Genomic DNA, 20,427 nt, shown 5'->3' on the forward strand with positions numbered 1-20,427 from the left:
TGCCACCCCAGACCATTACTGACCCACTGCCAAAACGGTCATGCTGGAGGATGTTGCAGGCAGCAGAACGTTCTCCTTGGTGTCTCCAGACTCTGTCACGTCTGTCACATGTGCTCAGTGAGAACCTGCTTTCATCTGTGAAGAGCACAGGGCGCCAGTGGCGAATTTGCCAATCTTGGTGTTCTCTGGCAAATGCCAAACGTCCTGCACGGTGTTGGGCTGTAAGCACAACCCCCACCTGTGGACGTCGGGCCCTCATACCACCCTCGTGGAGTGGCTTGCTGGAGGTCATTTTGCAGGGCTCTGGCAGTGCTCCTCCTGTTCCTCCTTGCACAAAGGCAGAGGTAGCGGTCCTGCTGCTGGGTTGTTGCCCTCCTACGGCCTCCTCCACGTCTCCTGATGTACTGGCCTGTCTCCTGGTAGTGCCTCCATGCTCTGGACACTACGCTGACAGACACAGCAAACCTTGCCACAGCTCGCATTGATGTGCCATCCTGGATGAGCTGCACTACCTGAGCCATTTGTGTGGGTTGTAGACTCCGTCTCATGCTACCACTAGAGTGAAAGCACCGCCAGCTTTCAAAACTGACCAAAACATCAGCCAGAAAGCATAGGAGCTGAGAAGTGGTCTGTGGTCACCACCTGCAGAACAACTCCTTTATTGGGGGGGTGTTGCTAATTGCCTATAATTTCCACCTGTTGTCTATTCCATTTTCACAACAGCATGTGAAATTGATTGTCAATCAGTGTTGCTTCCTAAGTGGACAGTTTGATTTCACGGAAGTGTGATTGACTTGGAGTTACATTGTGTTGTTTAAGTGTTCCCTTTTATTTTTTTGAGCAGTGTATATATACACACACACATTTATAGTCCACTGTAAGAAAATGGATTTGGCTCAAATCCTCTTTATACCGCATTCATGCACTTAACTTGATTGAGAGCTCCTTGTTATTCAGTTACACTACCCTTTATTAAATAACACATTTCAATATACTGCCATACCCAGGATTCAAACCTATAACCTGTTGAATTCTAATCAAACACTCTACTCATTGAGCTATTTGATCCTACATAAAAACTATGAACACCATATGAAGCTACTGGTACTTTGTAAAACAATAATCAGCATTGCAACTGAGCAGATCTATGCAGTGTGCAGCCACACATCCAATCTCTTGCAGCCACACACTACATAGATCATTTTTTCACAAAGTACAAGGTAAGCTTCAAATAGTTAGAACTCTCTACTTAGAATTATCTACCTTTCTATGCAAGGGCAGATAGCTCAATGCCACAGGCAATGGGTTTGAATGCCGGGTATGTCAGCATCTTGAAACTTAATAAAGATAGTAAAGTTTCAGTGTGACCAAATAACAAGGAAATCTCAAGTTAAATTCATGAATGTTGTATAGGTGTTAGCAACAGAAGGGGTCAGGGTAGGAGTCAGGGGCGGTAACTAGATGCTGCGCTTCACAAAGAGGTGAAGCTGCAAGTGAAAGTAATTAAAACAGATAATTGACAAGTGCCGCCATCAGCGCCCCCTACCCTGCAGCGCTATGTGCGGTGCCCCTTCCGTACATACCTAGTTATGGGCCCACAGTCTCTGCTACCATAAAACATTTTTAATTTAAATCCTACTTTCGTCTTTCCCTGTGGACTTCATCTTCCATCTGCTGTGATGTACATTGCTTTGACCTGGTCGTCTCCCATTATTTGCTCCATCTCTAGGTTCTCACATTTGTTTTCCTGCTTTCCTTGAGCCAGAAACCTTTTCCCTGCAATACACACACAAACCCATATTAGCAAAACAGTACTTAAATACCCTTAACCCATTTATTAAAACTACTCCTCTATCCTATAAACTGACTCCATTGGTCCCTATAACACTATTTTTTTTTCCTACCTACTGTATCTAACTTCAGTGTCTCCACCTATTGCACCACTTCCCTCCTCTGCCACTATCCATTGGCGTCCAACAAAACGCTGTCTTCCAGCCTCTACTTTTCTCACTGTTCGACTCTTCTTGAACTAATTCACTCATTTGACCTTAAATAACACCTTTCCTTACTTGACGTTTTTTCATTTCTTCCTATTTCATATACCTACCTGTAACTGTTATTATCTGGTATTTCTAAATAGATATATATCAATGCTATTGAAAGCTCAATGGGGGGGATTCAATTGTTTTGGCACACACCGTCATGACATATGACCCGTCTTTTTACGTAGGGCAGATATGATTTGTTGTTTCGGCTCTGGGCGCACATTCATTTTTTATGATGTTGCGTTAGGCCGGGTTTAGCCACGTAAAGTAGATAAACCCTTCTAAACTGTTGGACGAGGGAGAATTTGGGAGTAGCCTAATTTTCTCAAATTGGGCTCCAGAGTATTCGCACCCAAGTGGAATTCTTGTGCCAAAAAAGACAAATGGATTCCCTGAATGTGTCAAAAACAATTTTATTAATTTTTCTTTCTCCCAGTCACATCTCCTCTCAGATACAATTCCCTTAGTTTTTGAAGAGCAAATGTTTTTCGTCATTCCATTGAGCACATTGCTTAACTGCTGCATCCAGTCTTCCTTGTATTTCTATTACCTCCACCTTAGAAATATTGTTAGCATACGCACTTCTATCAGAATATTGTAGCTCTTTTTAGTGAAAGTTGTACTGTAATTTTGTACATCTGCAGGTACAAAGATTTTTAAAAAAATCAGCCATGGTTTATTTGCTGCCTCTTTATTGCAGAGGGCCAGTTGAGAGTTGATGCAAACATTTCTGTTCATCGTCCCGGCGAGCCATATGGTGTGAGGACAGAAGTAAAGAACATTAACAGCGCACGTTTTCTGGCAAAAGCCATCGGTACTGTAACAATTTAATATCAGTCGCTCAGTATATAGGCCTTATGAGATCATACATGATACTACACGATTATTCATACTGATTGTTGTTTGGAGTCAGTTTCCATATACGTTAAATGATTCTGTATCTATATATAAAAGCCTTGAAAAATATAGACTGAACTAACTCCAACATAGGAGATGCATTAAGATGTGACAGCAAACAGTTATTTCTCTATCGTCCTTGTGGATGCTGGGGTTCCTGAAAGGACCATGGGGAATAGCGGCTCCGCAGGAGACAGGGCACAAAAAGTAAAGCTTTCCGATCAGGTGGTGTGCACTGGCTCCTCCCCCTATGACCCTCCTCCAGACTCCAGTTAGATTTTTGTGCCCGGCCGAGAAGGGTGCAATCTAGGTGGCTCTCCTAAAGAGCTGCTTAGAGAAAGTTTAGCTTAGGTTTTTTATTTTACAGTGAGTCCTGCTGGCAACAGGATCACTGCAACGAGGGACTTAGGGGAGAAGGAGTGAACTCACCTGCGTGCAGGATGGATTGGCTTCTTGGCTACTGGACATCAGCTCCAGAGGGACGATCACAGGTACAGCCTGGATGGTCACCGGAGCCGCGCCGCCGGCCCCCTTGCAGATGCTGAAGTAAGAAGAGGTCCAGAATCGGCGGCTGAAGACTCCTGCAGTCTTCTAAAGGTAGCGCACAGCACTGCAGCTGTGCGCCATTTTCCTCTCAGCACACTTCACACGGCAGTCACTGAGGGTGCAGGGCGCTGGGAGGGGGGCGCCCTGGGAGGCAAATGAAAACCTTTTTTGGCGAAAAATACCTCACATATAGCCCCCAGAGGCTATATGGAGATATTTAACCCCTGCCAAGATTCACTAAATAGCGGGAGACGAGCCCGCCGAAAAAGGGGCGGGGCCTATCTCCTCAGCACACAGCGCCATTTTCTCTCACAGAAAGCCTGGAGAGAAGGCTCCCAGGCTCTCCCCTGCACTGCACTACAGAAACAGGGTTAAAACAGAGAGGGGGGGCACTGATTTTGGCGATATTGAGATATATATAAAGATGCTATAAGGGAAAACACTTATATAAGGTTGTCCCTATATAATTATAGCGTTTTGGTGTGTGCTGGCAAACTCTCCCTCTGTCTCCCCAAAGGGCTAGTGTGGGTCCTGTCCTCTGTCAGAGCATTCCCGGTGTGTGTGCTGTGTGTCGGTACGTGTGTGTCGACATGTATGAGGACGATGTTGGTGAGGAGGCGGAGAAATTGCCTGTAATGGTGATGTCACTCTCTAGGGAGTCGACACCGGAATGGATGGCTTATTTAGGGAATTACGTGAGAATGTCAACACGCTGCAAGGTCGGTTGACGACGTGAGACGGCCGACAAACTATTAGTACCGGTCCAGGCGTCTCAGTAACACCGTCAGGGGCGTTAAAAACGCCCATTTACCTCAGTCGGTCGACACAGACACAGACACGGACACTGAATCCAGTGTCGACGGTGAATAAACAAACGTATTTCTCATTAGGGCCACACGTTAAGGGCAATGAAGGAGGTGTTGCATATTTCTGATACTACAAGTACCACAAAAAAGGGTATTATGTGGGAGTGAAAAAACTACCTGTAGTTTTTCCTGAATCAGATAAAATAAAATGAAGTGTGTGATGATGCGTGGGGTTACCCCGATAGCAAATATTGGCGTTATACCCTTTCCCGCCAGAAATTAGGGCGCGTTGGGAAACACCCCTTAGGGTGATAAGGCGCTCACACGCTTATCAAGTGGCGTTACCGTCTCCAGATACGGCCGCCCTCAAGGAGCCAGCTGATAGGAAGCTGGAAAGATATCCTAAAAAGTATATACACACATACGGTGGTTATACTGCGACCAGCGATCGCCATCAGCCTGGAGATGCAGTGCTGGGTTGGCTTGGTCGGATTCCCTGACTGAAAATATTTTATTCATATAGAGCATTTAATAGGATGCATTCTATATATATGTACGTGAGATGCACAGAGGGATATTTGCTCTCTGGCATCAAGATAAGTACGTTGTCCATATCACCCAGAAGATGTCATGGACACGACAGTGGTCAGGTGATACAGATCCCATACGGCACATGGAAGTATTGCCGTATAAAGGGAAGGAGTTAGTTGGGGTCGGTCCATCGGACCTGGGGACCACGGCAACAGCTGGGAAATCCAACCTTTTTACCCCAAGTTACATCTCAGCTGAAAAAGACACCGTCTTTTCAGCCTCAATCCTTCCTTTCCCATGAGGGCATGCAGGCAAAAGGCCAGTCATATCTGCCCAGACATAGAGGTAAGGGAAGTAGACTGCAGCAGGCAGCCCCTTCCCAGGAAAAGAAGCCCTCCACCGCGTCTGCCAAGTCCTCAGCATGACGCTGGGGCCGTGCAAGCGGACTCAAGGTGGGGGGGTAGTCTCAAGAGTCTCAGCGCGCAGTGGGATCACTCGCAGGTTGACCCCTAGATAGTACAAGTATTATCCCAGGGGTACAGATTGGAGAGTCGAGACATCTTCTCCTCGCAGGTTTCTGAAGTCTGCTTTACCAACGGCTCCCTCCGACAGGGAGGCAGCATTGGAAACAATTCACAAGCTGTATATCCAGCAGGTGATAATCAAAGTACCCCTCCTACAACAAGGAAAAGGGTATTATTTTTCCACACTATATTGTGGTACTGAAGCCAGACGGCTTGGTGAGACATAGTCTAAACTGAAATCTTTGAACACTTACATAAAAGGTTCAAATCGAGATGGAGTCACTCAGAGCAGTGATAGCGAACCGTAAAAAAGGGGACTATATGGTGTCCCTGGACATCAAGGATTACCTCCATGTCCAAATTTGCCCTTCTCAACAAGGGTACCTCTGGTTCGTGGTACAGAACTGTCAATATCAGTTTCAGACGATGCCGTTTGAATTATCCACGGCACCCCGGGCCTTTTACCAAGGTAATGGCCGAAAAGATGTTTCTTCAAAGAAAAAAGGCATCTAAATTATCCCTTACTTGGACGATATCCTGAAAAGGGCAAGTTCCAGAGAACAGTTGGAGGTCGGAAGAGCACTATCTAAAGTAGTTCTACGACAGCACGACTGGATTCTAAATATTCCAAGAATCGCAGCTGTTTTCCGACGATACGTCTGCTGTTCCTAGGAATGATTCTGGGCATAGTCCAGAAAAAGGTGTTCCTCCGGGAGGAAAAAGCCAAGGAGTTATTCGACCTAGTCAGAAACCTCCTAAAACCAGGCCAAGTATCAGTGCATCAATGCACAGGAGTCCTGGGAAAAATGGTGGCTTCTTACGAAGCGATTCCATTCGGCAGATCTCAGGGGATTTGCTGGACGAATGGTCCGGATCGCATTTTCAGATGCATCAGCGGATAATCCTGTCTCCAAGGACAAGGGTGTCTCTTCTGTGGGGGCTGCAGAGTGCTCATCTTTTAGAGGGCAGCACACTCAGCATTCAGGACTGTGTTCTGGGGACCACGGATACCAGCCTGAGAGGCTGGGGAGTAGTCACACAGGGAAAAAATTTCCAAGGAAGTGTGGTCAAGTCTGGAGACTTCTCTCCACATGAATATACTGGAGCTAAGGGCAATTTACAATGCTCTGAGCCTAGGAAGACTCCTGCTTCAAAGTCAACCGGTGCTGATCCAGTAGGACATCATCATGGCGGTCGCCCACGTTATCAGACGGGGCGACACAAGAAGCAGGAGGGCAATGACAGCAAGGATTCTTCGCTGGGCGGAAAATCATGTGATAACACTGTCAGCAGTGTTCATTCCGGGAGTGGGCAACTGGGAAGATTTCCTCAGCATAAATGAATTCCACCCGGAAAAGTGGAAACTTAATCTGGAAGTTTCCACATGATTGTAAACCGTTGGGAAAGACCAAAGGTGGTTATGATGGCGTCCCACCTGAAGCGCCAGGTCAAGAGACACTCAGGCAATAGCTGGGACGCTCTGGTAACACCGTCGGTGTACCAGTCGGTGTATGTGTTCCATCCTCTGCTTTTCATACCCAATGTATTGAAAATGATAGGAAGGAGAGGAGTAAGAACTATACTCGTGGCTCCGGTTTGGCCAAGAAGGACTTGGTTCCCGGAACTTCAAGAGATACTAAGAAGGGTCTTGATTCGGCAAGAACCGTGTCTGTTCCGGGACTTACCGCAGCTGCGTTGACGCCAATGCGGGTGAACGCCGGATCCTAAGGGAAAGAGGCATTCCGGAAGAGGTCATCCCTACCCTGGTCAGAGCCAGGAAGGAGGTGACCGCACAACATTATCACCACTTAGGTGAAAATATGTGCCAGGGTGTGAGTCCAGGAAGGCTCCACGGAAGAATTTCAACTAGGTTAATTTCTACATTTCCTGCAAACAGGAGTGTCTATGGGTCTCAAATTGGGTCCATTAAGGTTCAAATTTCGGCCTGTTGATTTTCTTCCAGAAAGAAATTGGCTTCAGTTCCTGAAGTCCAGAAGTTGTTAAGGGAGTACTGCATATACAGCCCCTTTGATGTCTCCAGTGGCACTGGGCGATCTCAACGTAGTTTTGGGATTCCTAAAAAATCACATTGGTTTAAACAACTCAAATCTGTGGATTTGATATATCTCACATGGAAAATGACCATGCTGTTGGTCCTGGCCTCGGCCAGGCGAGTGTCAGAATTGGCGGCTTTATCTCACAAAGCCATATCTGATTGTCCATTCGGACAGAGCAAAGCTGCGGACTCGTCCCCAGTTTCTCCTTAAGGTGGTGTCAGCGTTTCACCTGAACCAGCTTATTGTGGTACCTGCGGCTACTAGGGACTTGGAGGACTCCAAGTTGCTGGATGTTATCAGGGCCCTGAAAATATAGTTTCCAGGTTGGCTGGAGTCAGGAAATCTGACTTGCTGTTTATCCTGTATGCACCCAACAATGCTGGGTGCTTCTGCTTCTAAGCAGTCGATTGCTCGTGGGATTGGTAGCACAATTCAACTTGCACATTCTGTGGCAGGCCTGCCACAGTCTAAATCTGTTAAGGCCCATTCCACAAGGAAGGTGGGCTCATCTTGGGCGGCTGCCCGAGGGGTCTCGGCATTACAACTTTGCCGAGCAGCTACGTGGTCGGGGGAGAACACGTTTGTAAAATTCTACAAATTTGATACCCTGGCAAAAGAGGACCTGGAGTTCTCTCATTCGGTGCTGCAGAGTCATCCGCACTCTCCCGCCCGTTTGGGAGCTTTGGTATAATCCCCATGGTCCTTTCAGGAACCCCAGCATCCACAAGGACGATAGAGAAAATAAGAATTTACTTACCGATAATTCTATTTCTCGGAGTCCGTAGTGGATGCTGGGCGCCCATCCCAAGTGCGGATTATCTGCAATACTTGTACATAGTTATTGCTAACTAAATCGGGTTATTGTTGTTGTGAGCCATCTTTTCAGAGGCTCCGCTGTTATCATACTGTTAACTGGGTTCAGATCACAGGTTGTACAGTGTGATTGGTGTGGCTGGTATGAGTCTTACCCGGGATTCAAAATTCCTCCCTTATTGTGTACGCTCGTCCGGGCACAGTACCTAACTGGAGTCTGGAGGAGGGTCATAGGGGGAGGAGCCAGTGCACACCACCTGATCGGAAAGCTTTACTTTTTGTGCCCTGTCTCCTGCGGAGCCGCTATTCCCCATGGTCCTTTCAGGAACCCCAGCATCCACTACGGACTCCGAGAAATAGAATTATCGGTAAGTAAATTCTTATTTTTTAAAACATTAAGGGCTATTTCACACTTGCTGGTTTTGACATGGCGTCAAAAAGCTGTCTGATTTTTTTTCTTTTCTTTTTTTGCTGTGTACTTTTCTTAAATTATGTATTTAAACAAATAGGGGCTTTTTTTCTGCTATGTACTAATAGCCTAATGCAGGATATTTCACAAAAATCGCTTGCAGAGGCTAATTAGCGCTCTAGATCGCAGTCCCCATTGTTTTCAGTGGGGACTATGATCTGATCCCTTTTTACCAAACTCTGAAAAGCAAAGTATTTCAGAGTTTGGCCACATCAGTTTACACCATCTTCAGATGTTTTGCACCATCCTCAGATGATATAAACTGGCAGGGAGAGCGATTATCGGTACCGCTGTCCCTGCAGGTTTCACTTAGTACATAGCTTGGAAATTTTTTATTAAAAATTAAAATATCCGCCGCAAAACAGTTAATAATCATAGTAGTACTGGGATTATTAATACAAAGACCCCCCAAACTGTTAACCATATTTTGCTTTACACCACGATGAGTGTTCTTTTAACACCTTTTTAAATTATTAAAATTAAAGGGAAATATTAAATATTAGAGGTCTAGGAGACTCCAATTATATATTAAATTAAAATAACCATATACAATTTCCCTAATCTAACCCAAGGCCCTCAAAGAGCACATCCAACATACTCATCCTTTCCTCTTTGTATGTCTCTTGGGGCGATTCAATGGTTATGGCGCCCCCGCACCTGTGCAATCCCGCCAGCAGCTATTCAGTTGTTTCTGCCGATGGGCATGCCAACATCGTTTCTGCACACATCTTCCCGAGGTGGTGAGCAGAAATGTGCGAAAAGTTTCCTGTTTGGCTAGCCAAACAGCACTTGGGTTTAGCCGTTTACGCAGCTAATTCTGGCACTTCCGGGTGCGATAAGACAATGGGTGCCCAACCAATTGCATACCGTCCCGTCTAAAGTGATGGGGGTAATGCAATTGTGGGCGCCCATTAAACAATTGAACGCCCCCTTTGAATTTAACCATGAGTATGAGGAAAGGTCCCAAAGTGAATACAATTCTACCAAACGTTTACACTTAAAGATACACTAGTGAAAGAGAGAGATTTCCAATTTTAATATTGGAAAACACCTACAGTATAATCTCAGATTCTGTGCAGGACAATTTTTGTTGTTTGAAATACATTAAATATATTTTTTATGCATTCAATATGTGCTTAGGACAAAACAGGAGTTTATCTTGTTGTAGCCAAATGTGCAAAGGCATATATAATCACTTATTAACGGGTTGCAGTTAAAATGCCGGCTGTCGGGATCCCGGCGTTCAAGATACCAACGCCGAAATCACGACAGCCGACAGCCAGAGGCTATTCCCACTCATGGGTGTCCACGACACCCACAGAGTGGGAATAATTCCTGTGTCGAGCCATTGAGCCCGCAACGGGACTCTTTGCACTCGCCCCGCTGCCGGCATTCTGTCAGGTGAGATGCCGCTGTCGGGATTGAACGGGATTCTATTTAAGATGGGATGTTGTACATAGCAACCAATCAGATTCCAGTTATTATTTTCTAGAAGGTGCTAGGTAAATGAGAAGTAAAATCTGATTGGATGCTATGGGCAACATCCCATTTTCTCTGACGTCCTAAGTGGATGCTGGGGACTCCGTCAGGACCATGGGGATTAGCGGCTCCGCAGGAGACAGGGCACAAAAGTAAAAGCTTTAGGATCAGGTGGTGTGCACTGGCTCCTCCCCCTATGACCCTCCTCCAAGCCCCAGTTAGATTTTTGTGCCCGGCCGAGAAGGGTGCAATCTAGGTGGCTCTCCTAAAGAGCTGCTTAGAGTAAAAGTTTGTTAGGTTTTTTATTTTCAGTGAGTCCTGCTGGCAACAGGCTCACTGCTACGAGGGACTTAGGGGAGAGAAGTGAACTCACCTGCGTGCAGGATGGATTGGCTTCTTAGGCTACTGGACACCATTAGCTCCAGAGGGAGTCGGAACACAGGTCTCACCCTGGGGTTCGTCCCGGAGCCGCGCCGCCGACCCCCCTTGCAGATGCCGAAAAGTGAAGAGGTTCAGAAACGGCGGCAGAAGACTCTTCAGTCTTCATAAGGTAGCGCACAGCACTGCAGCTGTGCGCCATTGTTGTCAGCACACTTCATAGCAGCGGTCACTGAGGGTGCAGGGCGCTGGGGGGGGGCGCCCTGGGCAGCAATGATAGTACCTTATTCTGGCTAAAAATACATCACATATAGCCCCTGGGGGCTATATGGATGTATTTAACCCCTGCCAGGTCTCAAAAAAACGGGAGAAGAAGCCCGCCGAAAAGGGGGCGGGGCCTATTCTCCTCAGCACACAGCGCCATTTTCCCTCACAGAAATGCTGGTGGGAAGGCTCCCAGGCTCTCCCCTGCACTGCACTACAGAAACAGGGTTAAAACAGAGAGGGGGGGCACTTATTTGGCGATATGTATATATATATTAAAATGCTATAAGGGAAAAACACTTATATAAAGGTTGTCCCTGTATAATTATAGCGTTTTTGGTGTGTGCTGGCAAACTCTCCCTCTGTCTCCCCAAAGGGCTAGTGGGGTCCTGTCCTCTATCAGAGCATTCCCTGTGTGTGTGCTGTGTGTCGGTACGTGTGTGTCGACATGTATGAGGACGATGTTGGTGAGGAGGCGGAGCAATTGCCTGAAATGGTGATGTCACTCTCTAGGGAGTCGACACCGGAATGGATGGCTCATTTAAGGAATTACGTGATAATGTCAACACGCTGCAAGGTCGGTTGACGACATGAGACGGCCGGCAAACAAATTAGTACCTGTCCAGGCGTCTCAAACACCGTCAGGGGCTGTAAAACGCTCATTTACCTCAGTCTGTCGACACAGACACGGACACTGACTCCAGTGTCGACGGTGAAGAAACAAACGTATTTTCCTTTAGGGCCACACGTTACATGTTAAGGGCAATGAAGGAGGTGTTACATATTTCTGATACTACAAGTACCACAAGAAGGGTATTATGTGGGGTGTGAAAAAACTACCTGTAGTTTTTCCTGAATCAGATAAATTAAATGAAGTGTGTGATGATGCGTGGGTTTCCCCCGATAGAAAATTATTGGCGGTATACCCTTTCCCGCCAGAAGTTAGGGCGCGTTGGGAAACACCCTTTAGGGTGGATAAGGCGCTCACACGCTTATCAAAACAAGTGGCGGTACCGTCTCCAGATAGGGCCGCCCTCAAGGAACCAGCTGAGAGGCTGGAAAATATCCTAAAAAGGTATATACACACATACTGGTGTTATACTGCGACCAGCGATCGCCTCAGCCTGGATGTGCAGCGCTGGGGTGGCTTGGTCGGATTCCCTGACTGAAAATATTGATACCCTTGACAGGGACAGTATTTTATTGACTATAAAGGATGCATTTCTATATATGCGAGATGCACAGAGGGATATTTGCACTCTGGCATCAAGAGTAAGTGCGATGTCCATATCTGCCAGAAGATGTTTATGGACACGACAGTGGTCAGGTGATGCAGATTCCAAACGGCACATGGAAGTATTGCCGTATCAAGGGGAGGAGTTATTTGGGGTCGGTCCATCGGACCTGGTGGCCTCGGCAACAGCTGGAAAATCCACCTTTTTTACCCCAAATCACATCTCAGCAGAAAAAGACACCGTCTTTTCAGCCTCAGTCCTTTCGTCCCCATAAGGGCAAGCGGGCAAAAGGCCAGTCATATCTGCCCAGGGATAGAGGAAAGGGAAGAAGACTGCAGCAGGCAGCCCATTCCCAGGAACAGAAGCCCTCCACAGCTTCTGCCAAGTCCTCAGCATGACGCTGGGGCCGTACAAGCGGACTCAAGTGCGGTGGGGGGTCGTCTCAAGAGTTTCAGCGCGTAGTGGGCTCACTCGCAAGTGGACCCCTGGATCCTACAAATAGTATCCCAGGGGTACAGACTGGAAATTCGAGACGTCTCCCCCTCGCAGGCTCCTGATGTCTGCTTTACCAACGTCTTCCTCCGACAGGGAGGCAGTATTGAAAACAATTCACAAGCTGTATTCCCAGCAGGTGATAATCAAAGTACCCCTCCTACAACAAGGAAAGGGGTATTATTCCACACTATATTGTGGTACTGAAGCCAGACGGCTCGGTGAGACATATTCTAAATGGGAAATCTTTGAACACTTACATACAAAGGTTCAAATCAAGATGGAGTCACTCAGAGCAGTGATAGCGAACCAGGAAGAAGGGGACTATATGGTGTCCCTGGACATCAAGGATGCTTACCTCCATGTCCCAAATTGCCCTTCTCACCAAGGGTACCTCAGGTTCGTGGTACGGAACTGTCACTATCAGTTTCAGACGCTGCCGTTTGGATTGTCCACGGCACCCCGGGTCTTTACCAAAGTAATGGCCGAAATGATGATTCTTCTTCAAAGAAAAGGCGTCTTAATTATCCCTTACTTGGACGATCTCCTGATAAGGGCAAGGTCCAGAGAACAGTTGGAAGTCGGAGTAGCACTATCTCAAGTAGTTCTACGACAGCACGGGTGGATTCTAAATATCCAAAATCGCAGCCGTTTCCGACGACACGTCTGCTGTTCCTAGGGATGGTTCTGGACACAGTCCAGAAAAAGGTGTTTCTCCCGGAGGAGAAAGCCAGGGAGTTATCCGAGCTAGTCAGGAACCTCCTAAAACCAGGAAAAGTGTCAGTGCATCATTGCACAAGAGTCCTGGGAAAAATGGTGGCTTATTACGAAGCGATTCCATTCGGCAGATTCCACGCAAGAACTTTTCAGTGGGATCTGCTGGACAAATGGTCCGGATCGCATTTTCAGATGCATCAGCGGATAACCCTATCTCCAAGGACAAGGGTGTCTCTCCTGTGGTGGTTACAGAGTGCTCATCTTCTAGAGGGCCGCAGATTCGGCATTCAGGATTGGATGCTGGTGACCACGGAGGCCAGCCTGAGAGGCTGGGGAGCAGTCACACAGGGAAAAAATTTCCAGGGAGTGTGATCAAGTCTGGAGATTTTTCTCCACATAAATATACTGGAGCGAAGGGCAATTTACAATGCTCTAAGCTTAGCAAGACCTCTGCTTCAAGGTCAGCCGGTATTGATCCAGTGGGACAACATCACGGCAGTCGCCCACGTAAACAGATAGGGCGGCACAAGAAGCAGGAGGGCAATGGCAGAAACTGCAAGGATTTTTCGCTGGGCGGAAAATCATGTGATAGCACTGTCAGCAGTGTTCATTCCGGGAGTGGACAACTGGGAAGCAGACTTCCTCAGCAGGCACAACCTCCACCCGGGAGAGTGGGGACTTCATCGGGAAGTCTTCCACATGATTGTGAACCGTTGGAAAAGACCAAAGGTGGACATGATGGCGTCCCGCCTGAACAAAAAACTGGACAAGTATTGCGCCAGGTCAAAAGACCCTCAGGCAATAGCTGTGGACGTTCTGGTAACACCGTGGGTGTACCAGTCGGTGTATGTCTTCCCTCCTCTGCTTCTCATACCCAAGGTATTGAGAATTATAAGACGTAGAGGAGTAAGAACTATACTCGTGGCTCCGGATTGGCCAAGAAGGACTTGGTACCCGGAACTTCAAGAGATGCTCACAGAGGACTCATGGCCTCTGCCGCTAAGAAGGGACTTGCGTCAGCAAGTACCATGTCTGTTCCAAGACTTACCGCGGCTGCGTTTGACGGCATGGCGGTTGAACGCCGGATCCTAAGGGAAAAAGGCATTCCGGAAGAGGTCATTCCTACCCTGGTCAAAGCCAGGAAGGAGGTGACCGCACAACATTATCACCACATGTGGCGAAAATATGTTGCGTGGTGTGAGGCCAGGAAGGCCCCATGAAGAAATTTCAACTCGGTCGTTCCTGCATTTCCTGCAAACAGGAGTGTCTATGGGCCTCAAATTGGGGTCCATTAAGGTTCAAATTTCGGCCCTGTCGATTTTCTTCCAGAAAGAATTGGCTTCAGTTCCTGAAGTCCAGAAGTTTGTCAAGGGAGTACTGCATATACAACCCCCTTTTGTGCCTCCAGTGGCACTGTGGGATCTCAACGTAGTTCTGGGATTCCTAAAATCACATTGGTTTAAACCGCTCAAATCTGTGGATTTGAAATATCTCACAGGGAAAGTGACCATGCTGTTGGCCCTGGCCTCGGCCAGGCGAGTGTCAGAATTGGCGGCGTTTGTCTCAAAAAAGCCCATATCTGATTGTCCATTCGGACGGGGCAGAGCTGCGGACTCATCCCCAGTTTCTCCCTAAGGTGGTGTCAATGTTTCACCCGAACCAGCTTATTGTGGTACCTGCGGCTACTAGGGACTTGGAGGACTCCAAGTTGCTAGATGTTGTCAGGGCCCTGAAAATATAGTTTCCAGGACGGCTGGAGTCAGGAAAACTGACTTGCTGTTATCCTGTATGCACCCAACAAACTGGGTGCTCTTGCTTCTAAGCAGACGATTGCTAGTTGGATGTGTAGTACAATTCAGCTTGCACATTCTGTGGCAGGCCTGCCACAGCCAAAATATGTAAATGCCCATTCCACAAGGAAGGGGGCTCATCTTAGGCGGCTGCCCGAGGGGTCTCGGCTTTACAACTTTGCCGAGCTGATACTTGGTCAGGGGCACACCCTGACTGAGGAGGACCTGGAGTTCTCTCATTCGGTGCTGCAGAGTCATCCGCACTCTCCCGCCCGTTTGGGAGCTTTGGTATAATCCCCATGGTCCTGACGGAGTCCCCAGCATACACTTAGGACGTCAGAGAAAATAAGAATTTACTTACCGATAATTCTATTTCTCGTAGTCCGTAGTGGATGCTGGGCGCCCATCCCTAGTGCGGATTGTCTGCAATACTTGTACATAGTTATTGTTACAAAAATCGGGTTATTATTGTTGTGAGCCATCTTTTCAGAGGCTCCGCTGTTATCATGCTGTTAACTGGGTTCAGATCACAGGTTGTACAGTGTGATTGGTGTGGCTGGTATGAGTCTTACCCAGGATTCAAAATCCTTCCTTATTGTGTACGCTCGTCCGGGCACAGTATCCTAACTGAGGCTTGGAGGAGGGTCATAGGGGGAGGAGCCAGTGCACACCACCTGATCCTAAAGCTTTTACTTTTGTGCCCTGTCTCCTGCGGAGCCGCTAATCCCCATGGTCCTGACGGAGTCCCCAGCATCCACTACGGACTACGAGAAATAGAATTATGGGTAAGTAAATTCTTATTTTAAGTAGAACTCCTATTTTAGTAAATTTACCCCATATTGTATTTATTAGATGTGCAGTTTTTGGGTTGTGGTTTTGTCATCATTTATGTATCTTCATTTTTTACTAGATTATGAAATTAGACGACAAACTGAAATCCTGGACAACGGAGGTACAATTCTGAATGAGACAAGAGCATTTGACTACAAACTTGGGTAAGAATTTGCTCTCAACATTAATTACATTAGGAAACACTTTATACTGTATAGTATATTCCACTTGAGAATTATTTTGGTACTTGTTACAAGTCCATCAAAATGACGGAACTACATAACAGCATGTCAACGCTGGCGACTGTGCGCGCCCAAATGGAGCAACACTTGATTTGCTCCGTCAGGTGCCATCTAGTGGCCACCGGCGCACAAAACACTTGAATTCCCCCATAGATGTGAGGCGCAGCGTTAGCCTTTTATTACATAGGATTAATGCTTTCTGTATGGATAGTTAAATCTGAAAAGTTACATTATGTTTAAAAATAACAGGTAACATTCACAAATATATTTGTAGATATACGTGTGGGTATTTCACACTTTCACACTTTATCACACACATACAATTTTGAATGGTATTACTGGTTTGTTTTCACATAAGCCAACTTATATTGTTGTTCGTGGTCCTCTAAACTGTATTGTTTAAATGCTGATATGATTCTGCAAACAGCGTTTTTTTATGTAAGTCGTTTGTGCCATTTTTCCTTTTATTCATATTATTTTTAATTTGTTTTATGTAAGGGCCACAATACCGATGAGAGACAAGGAAGGAAAGCAAGATTACCGGTTTGTATATATTTTTAGCACTATTTAATAATTCATAGAAGACACTGTGTATTTTTAATCTCATAAACATATCTGTTGCTAGGAGACAATCTGGTTATAGCATGATACGTAAGGGAATTTTAGTAAGTTGTTTTTTAATCGTATAGTAATATATCACATGCATGGCCACAGATTCCAGAATAGATGTAGAGAGAAGTTATTTTCTTAGTAAAGTTAAAACATGGTCCAGTCATACAGCCTATGTATAAAGTCTATGTGAAAAAGAGTTTTCCTGATAGTTTAGAATATAAATGTAGCCTTTTGTGCAAAACGTTGGTGCTTCAGTCACTAATAGTAGTATGTATTTATATAACACTGCTACAAACCTCCTTGTTCTGAGTCTTTTTAATTGTTCTCATCTGTGGGAGAGCTATAAAACATACTGGATGTTCTTTTAACTGTCTGAGATTAAGTTTATGGCAGATGTATGTTAAGAGGATTACAAAAAATGAATAAAATTAGTGACATCATGAAAATGTTGGTCATTATATTACAATAGCAGTATTATTATGGAAGAAAACATAATCCGATTTAAATTTGAATATGGGTTTTCTTACTTTTTTCTACAAAGGTTTATGCCAGAACCTAACCTCCCCCCTTTAATACTGTACGATGCTAAGTCATTGCCAGCTAACGTGGATGCTGATCAGGTCGTAAATATTGATTTGATTAAAGAGAGACTCCCGGAGCTTCCCAGCGTCACCAGGGAGAGGCTTGTTGAACAATACGGAATATTACCCGAGCACAGTTTTATCTTGGTGGTAAGTTTATTTTGAGTTGTATTTGCTGGACTGAGTTGCAGAGGTACGGATAACAATGTAAGGTGTTATCATTTTAGTATAATGCAGCCCCAGACATAAATTCTAAGGACTTTGCCAGTCTCTGCGGAGTTCTGTCTACAGAAAAAGGCATTAGGCAGCGCAATGAGACACATCACAAAACTACAAGGTGAATTCAGATATTCTTCTAATGTACCGTACTGTATATTTGCAAAGACGTGCTAGCAATACCTTATTGTCTAGTAATTTATGACTGCTGCCTCATTTTCAATCTGTAGCTCTTTTGTGCAGCTCTTGAAAAGATTGTATATTCACTGACATTAAAGCTCCACTAAACCTAAAGCATACTAGCCAACTCTTCCTGAATGTCAGGGAGACTCCATGAAATAGTATCAATCTCCCTGACTCCCTAAAGAGTTCAACAATCTCCCCGATTGCACCTTACCCCCATTATGTAGCTGTTACAATATATACTTGGGAAAAAAAGAAATCAGAGGTATAAACATTCAAATAAAAGAATTTTCCTGCATTAGTTATAAAGCACAATGATCGCTATGGCTACGTGCATTTTCAAATTTCAAATTTCTCGTGGCCATTTGAGAGTATAGATATACTGTAAACAGTAGGCAAGTATGATCTAAAGTATAAGTTGCCTTATATAATAGGGATAGAAACAACGTTCACAAAAATGTGTAAACCACCTGCTATATTGACACTGTGATAAAGATGTGCACTCATACACCACCTAACCTTTTTGCGCCATATGGTGCGATTCCTGTGCTGTTTACTTATTCCTCAGTTTTGCTACTTTTTCTTAAATGTTGCATCTAAGGGGGGGAATTCAGTTGTGCTTGTTAATTTTTGCACGAAACAAAAAGTGGGCTTTTACAGTGATTTTTGTCTGATAGTCATTAGGCACATAGTGTTCACTCTAGAAGTGAAATGGGGCATGGCGCCGGACTCCGAAACGGAGCTCGGCCACGCAAATTAGGGGGCGTGGCCACGCCTACGTCATTTTAGTGGGCGGTGCGGCCCACAGACACTACTATAGAGAGCGTCTGTGGCCGGCGACGTCACTTTTGAGGGCGTGCCCAGCACCTCCGTCGGTGCTGGGCTTCCCCCAGCTCTCTCCCAATGCGTGAATGGATGCCATGCGCACAGCATCTTTACACGCTGGGAGGGCAGGAAGCGGGCGGCTGTTCTAGCAGGGCGCCGCAAAAGGGGCAGGGCGGGTTTTGCATGCTAAAAAAACGGGCAGGGCGCGGCACCCTGCTAAAACGGCCTAGAGTGAACACTAGGCACATGAATGAGTTCCCGGATTCTTGTGTTTTTGCAGCGGCAGTAGCAAAAACGGGTCAATCACCAGGTGATAAAAAAAAATCCCGATAGTGGCGGCTTTCTGGACTAATTGGATTCCCCACTTAGTTGGAATATAATGTACTATGTGCTTGGATTAGTTTTTTTGTCACAAAGAAATTAGTATAAAGTTTCAGATAAAACTGCATAAGGATGCATAGCTCAGGTATCTTGTATCAGACCTGTCTTATGCTTTTTTACTATTGATTATGTACTTTTTCTTCCATTGTGCTACTATTTCCTCACTTCTGCTTCCTTTTTCCTCCATTGTGTTACTTATTCCTCAGGGTTGCATCTTATTTTGCTTATAGCGTACTAGGTAATTAGTATTGGTGTTTAGGTGTGGCTAAGTTACAAAGTCCGTGGCACATTAAACAGGGCCGTTTGAGCATAGGTGTATGTAGACATTGTATTTACATTTCATAGCTATGAAGAGAGCAGGCTATTGCTCTCTGGATTCTGGAAAAGGTGGATGAAAGCAGAGCTTAATTTGCACAGTAGAAAGAAGTGCAATTTGTATTCATGACTGTCCCAGAAGGAGGACAGAGCATGCTTGGTGTCTCCTCCATTCTGCACACGCTCCCAGCCCCTCCATTCTGCCTTGTAACATTGGTCTCACCACTACTTACGATGTGCAGACACCCCTTCACTGACTGATCTACAATACAGGAAGTTTCTGGTGGTTGCCTACACAGTGCAGAGCATCTTTGCGCATACTTGCCTACTTCTTATTTCTCCTCTCCGGTAGGAACCCGGAGAGAAGACGCAGCATGTCACTTCACTAGGAAGCAGACAGAATGCTGCCGGAATGCGTTAGAGCCATGTACCCTTCAGGGGCTGTGGGGGACTACCCTAAAATCGTGAATCTCCTGCAGTTTCCCAGATGGTAAGCAAGTATGTCTTTGCTCCATATCTGCTATTACCCTGTTACCTCCATTGCTTCCTTGTTTCCTCTCTCCTCCTCAGCTTGCATTATGTCAGTTGGTGTGTGACTCATGACGTATTTGTCAGCATACCTTACTCCTTCATGCATGGTGAGTCCCCTGATCTGCCTCTCTTGTCTTCAACGTCTGTTATTCCTCTTCCCATGTCTTTTCATTTTTCTTGCGCAGGCCTGATCCTTTAGTTGGTTGTCTATGTTACATCTCCCTTTTCTGATCTGCCATTATGCCTAATGTTTGTCCACCTGCACCATTGTCTTCCTAGAATCGGTTCCTTGCATGCTTGTGTTGGCCCATGAGCTTCTCTCCCCCTAACATGTCTCATAGCATGAGTATAGGCAAAGTGCACACAAACAGTCCCCACAGTCTATCTTCCTACAGACAGGCACTATGAGCATCATCGCAGGACCAGGGCGGTCCCTGCGCATGTGCAGATCATTAAATATCAGATTTACTGTACGTAAATCTGATTCAGACCCTTATGGTGCCCACACACGGTGCTATCTGTGCTAGGTGGGATTTGAGTCTATAAAATGTGTGCTATGCAATTTGGACTAAGTGGGGTATGCTATTTGAACTACATCCGATTTTGAATACACTACAATGTACTATATGCAATGTAGTACAGAAATACCTGCATGCACATACCATTT

The 20,427-nt window shown here is 45.8% G+C and overlaps 1 protein-coding gene across 4 annotated transcripts in view; it reads left to right on the top strand.

Annotated features, from left to right (window-relative positions):
- The window catches only part of GATB (glutamyl-tRNA amidotransferase subunit B), a 506,181-nt gene that overhangs the window by 324,117 nt on the left and 161,637 nt on the right, over window positions 1–20,427 (top strand). For all 4 annotated transcript variants that reach the window (XM_063920556.1, XM_063920555.1, XM_063920557.1 and 1 more), the window contains 4 exons: window positions 2,746–2,859; window positions 15,954–16,038; window positions 16,615–16,659; window positions 17,270–17,459. In XM_063920556.1, coding sequence (XP_063776626.1) covers window positions 2,746–2,859; window positions 15,954–16,038; window positions 16,615–16,659; window positions 17,270–17,459 — 434 coding nt within the window. The remainder of the gene's footprint in view (window positions 1–2,745; window positions 2,860–15,953; window positions 16,039–16,614; window positions 16,660–17,269; window positions 17,460–20,427) is intronic.

Source organism: Pseudophryne corroboree, chromosome 1 (genome assembly GCF_028390025.1).
Source record: "Pseudophryne corroboree isolate aPseCor3 chromosome 1, aPseCor3.hap2, whole genome shotgun sequence".
In the NCBI taxonomy this organism is placed as follows: Eukaryota; Metazoa; Chordata; class Amphibia; order Anura; family Myobatrachidae; genus Pseudophryne; species Pseudophryne corroboree.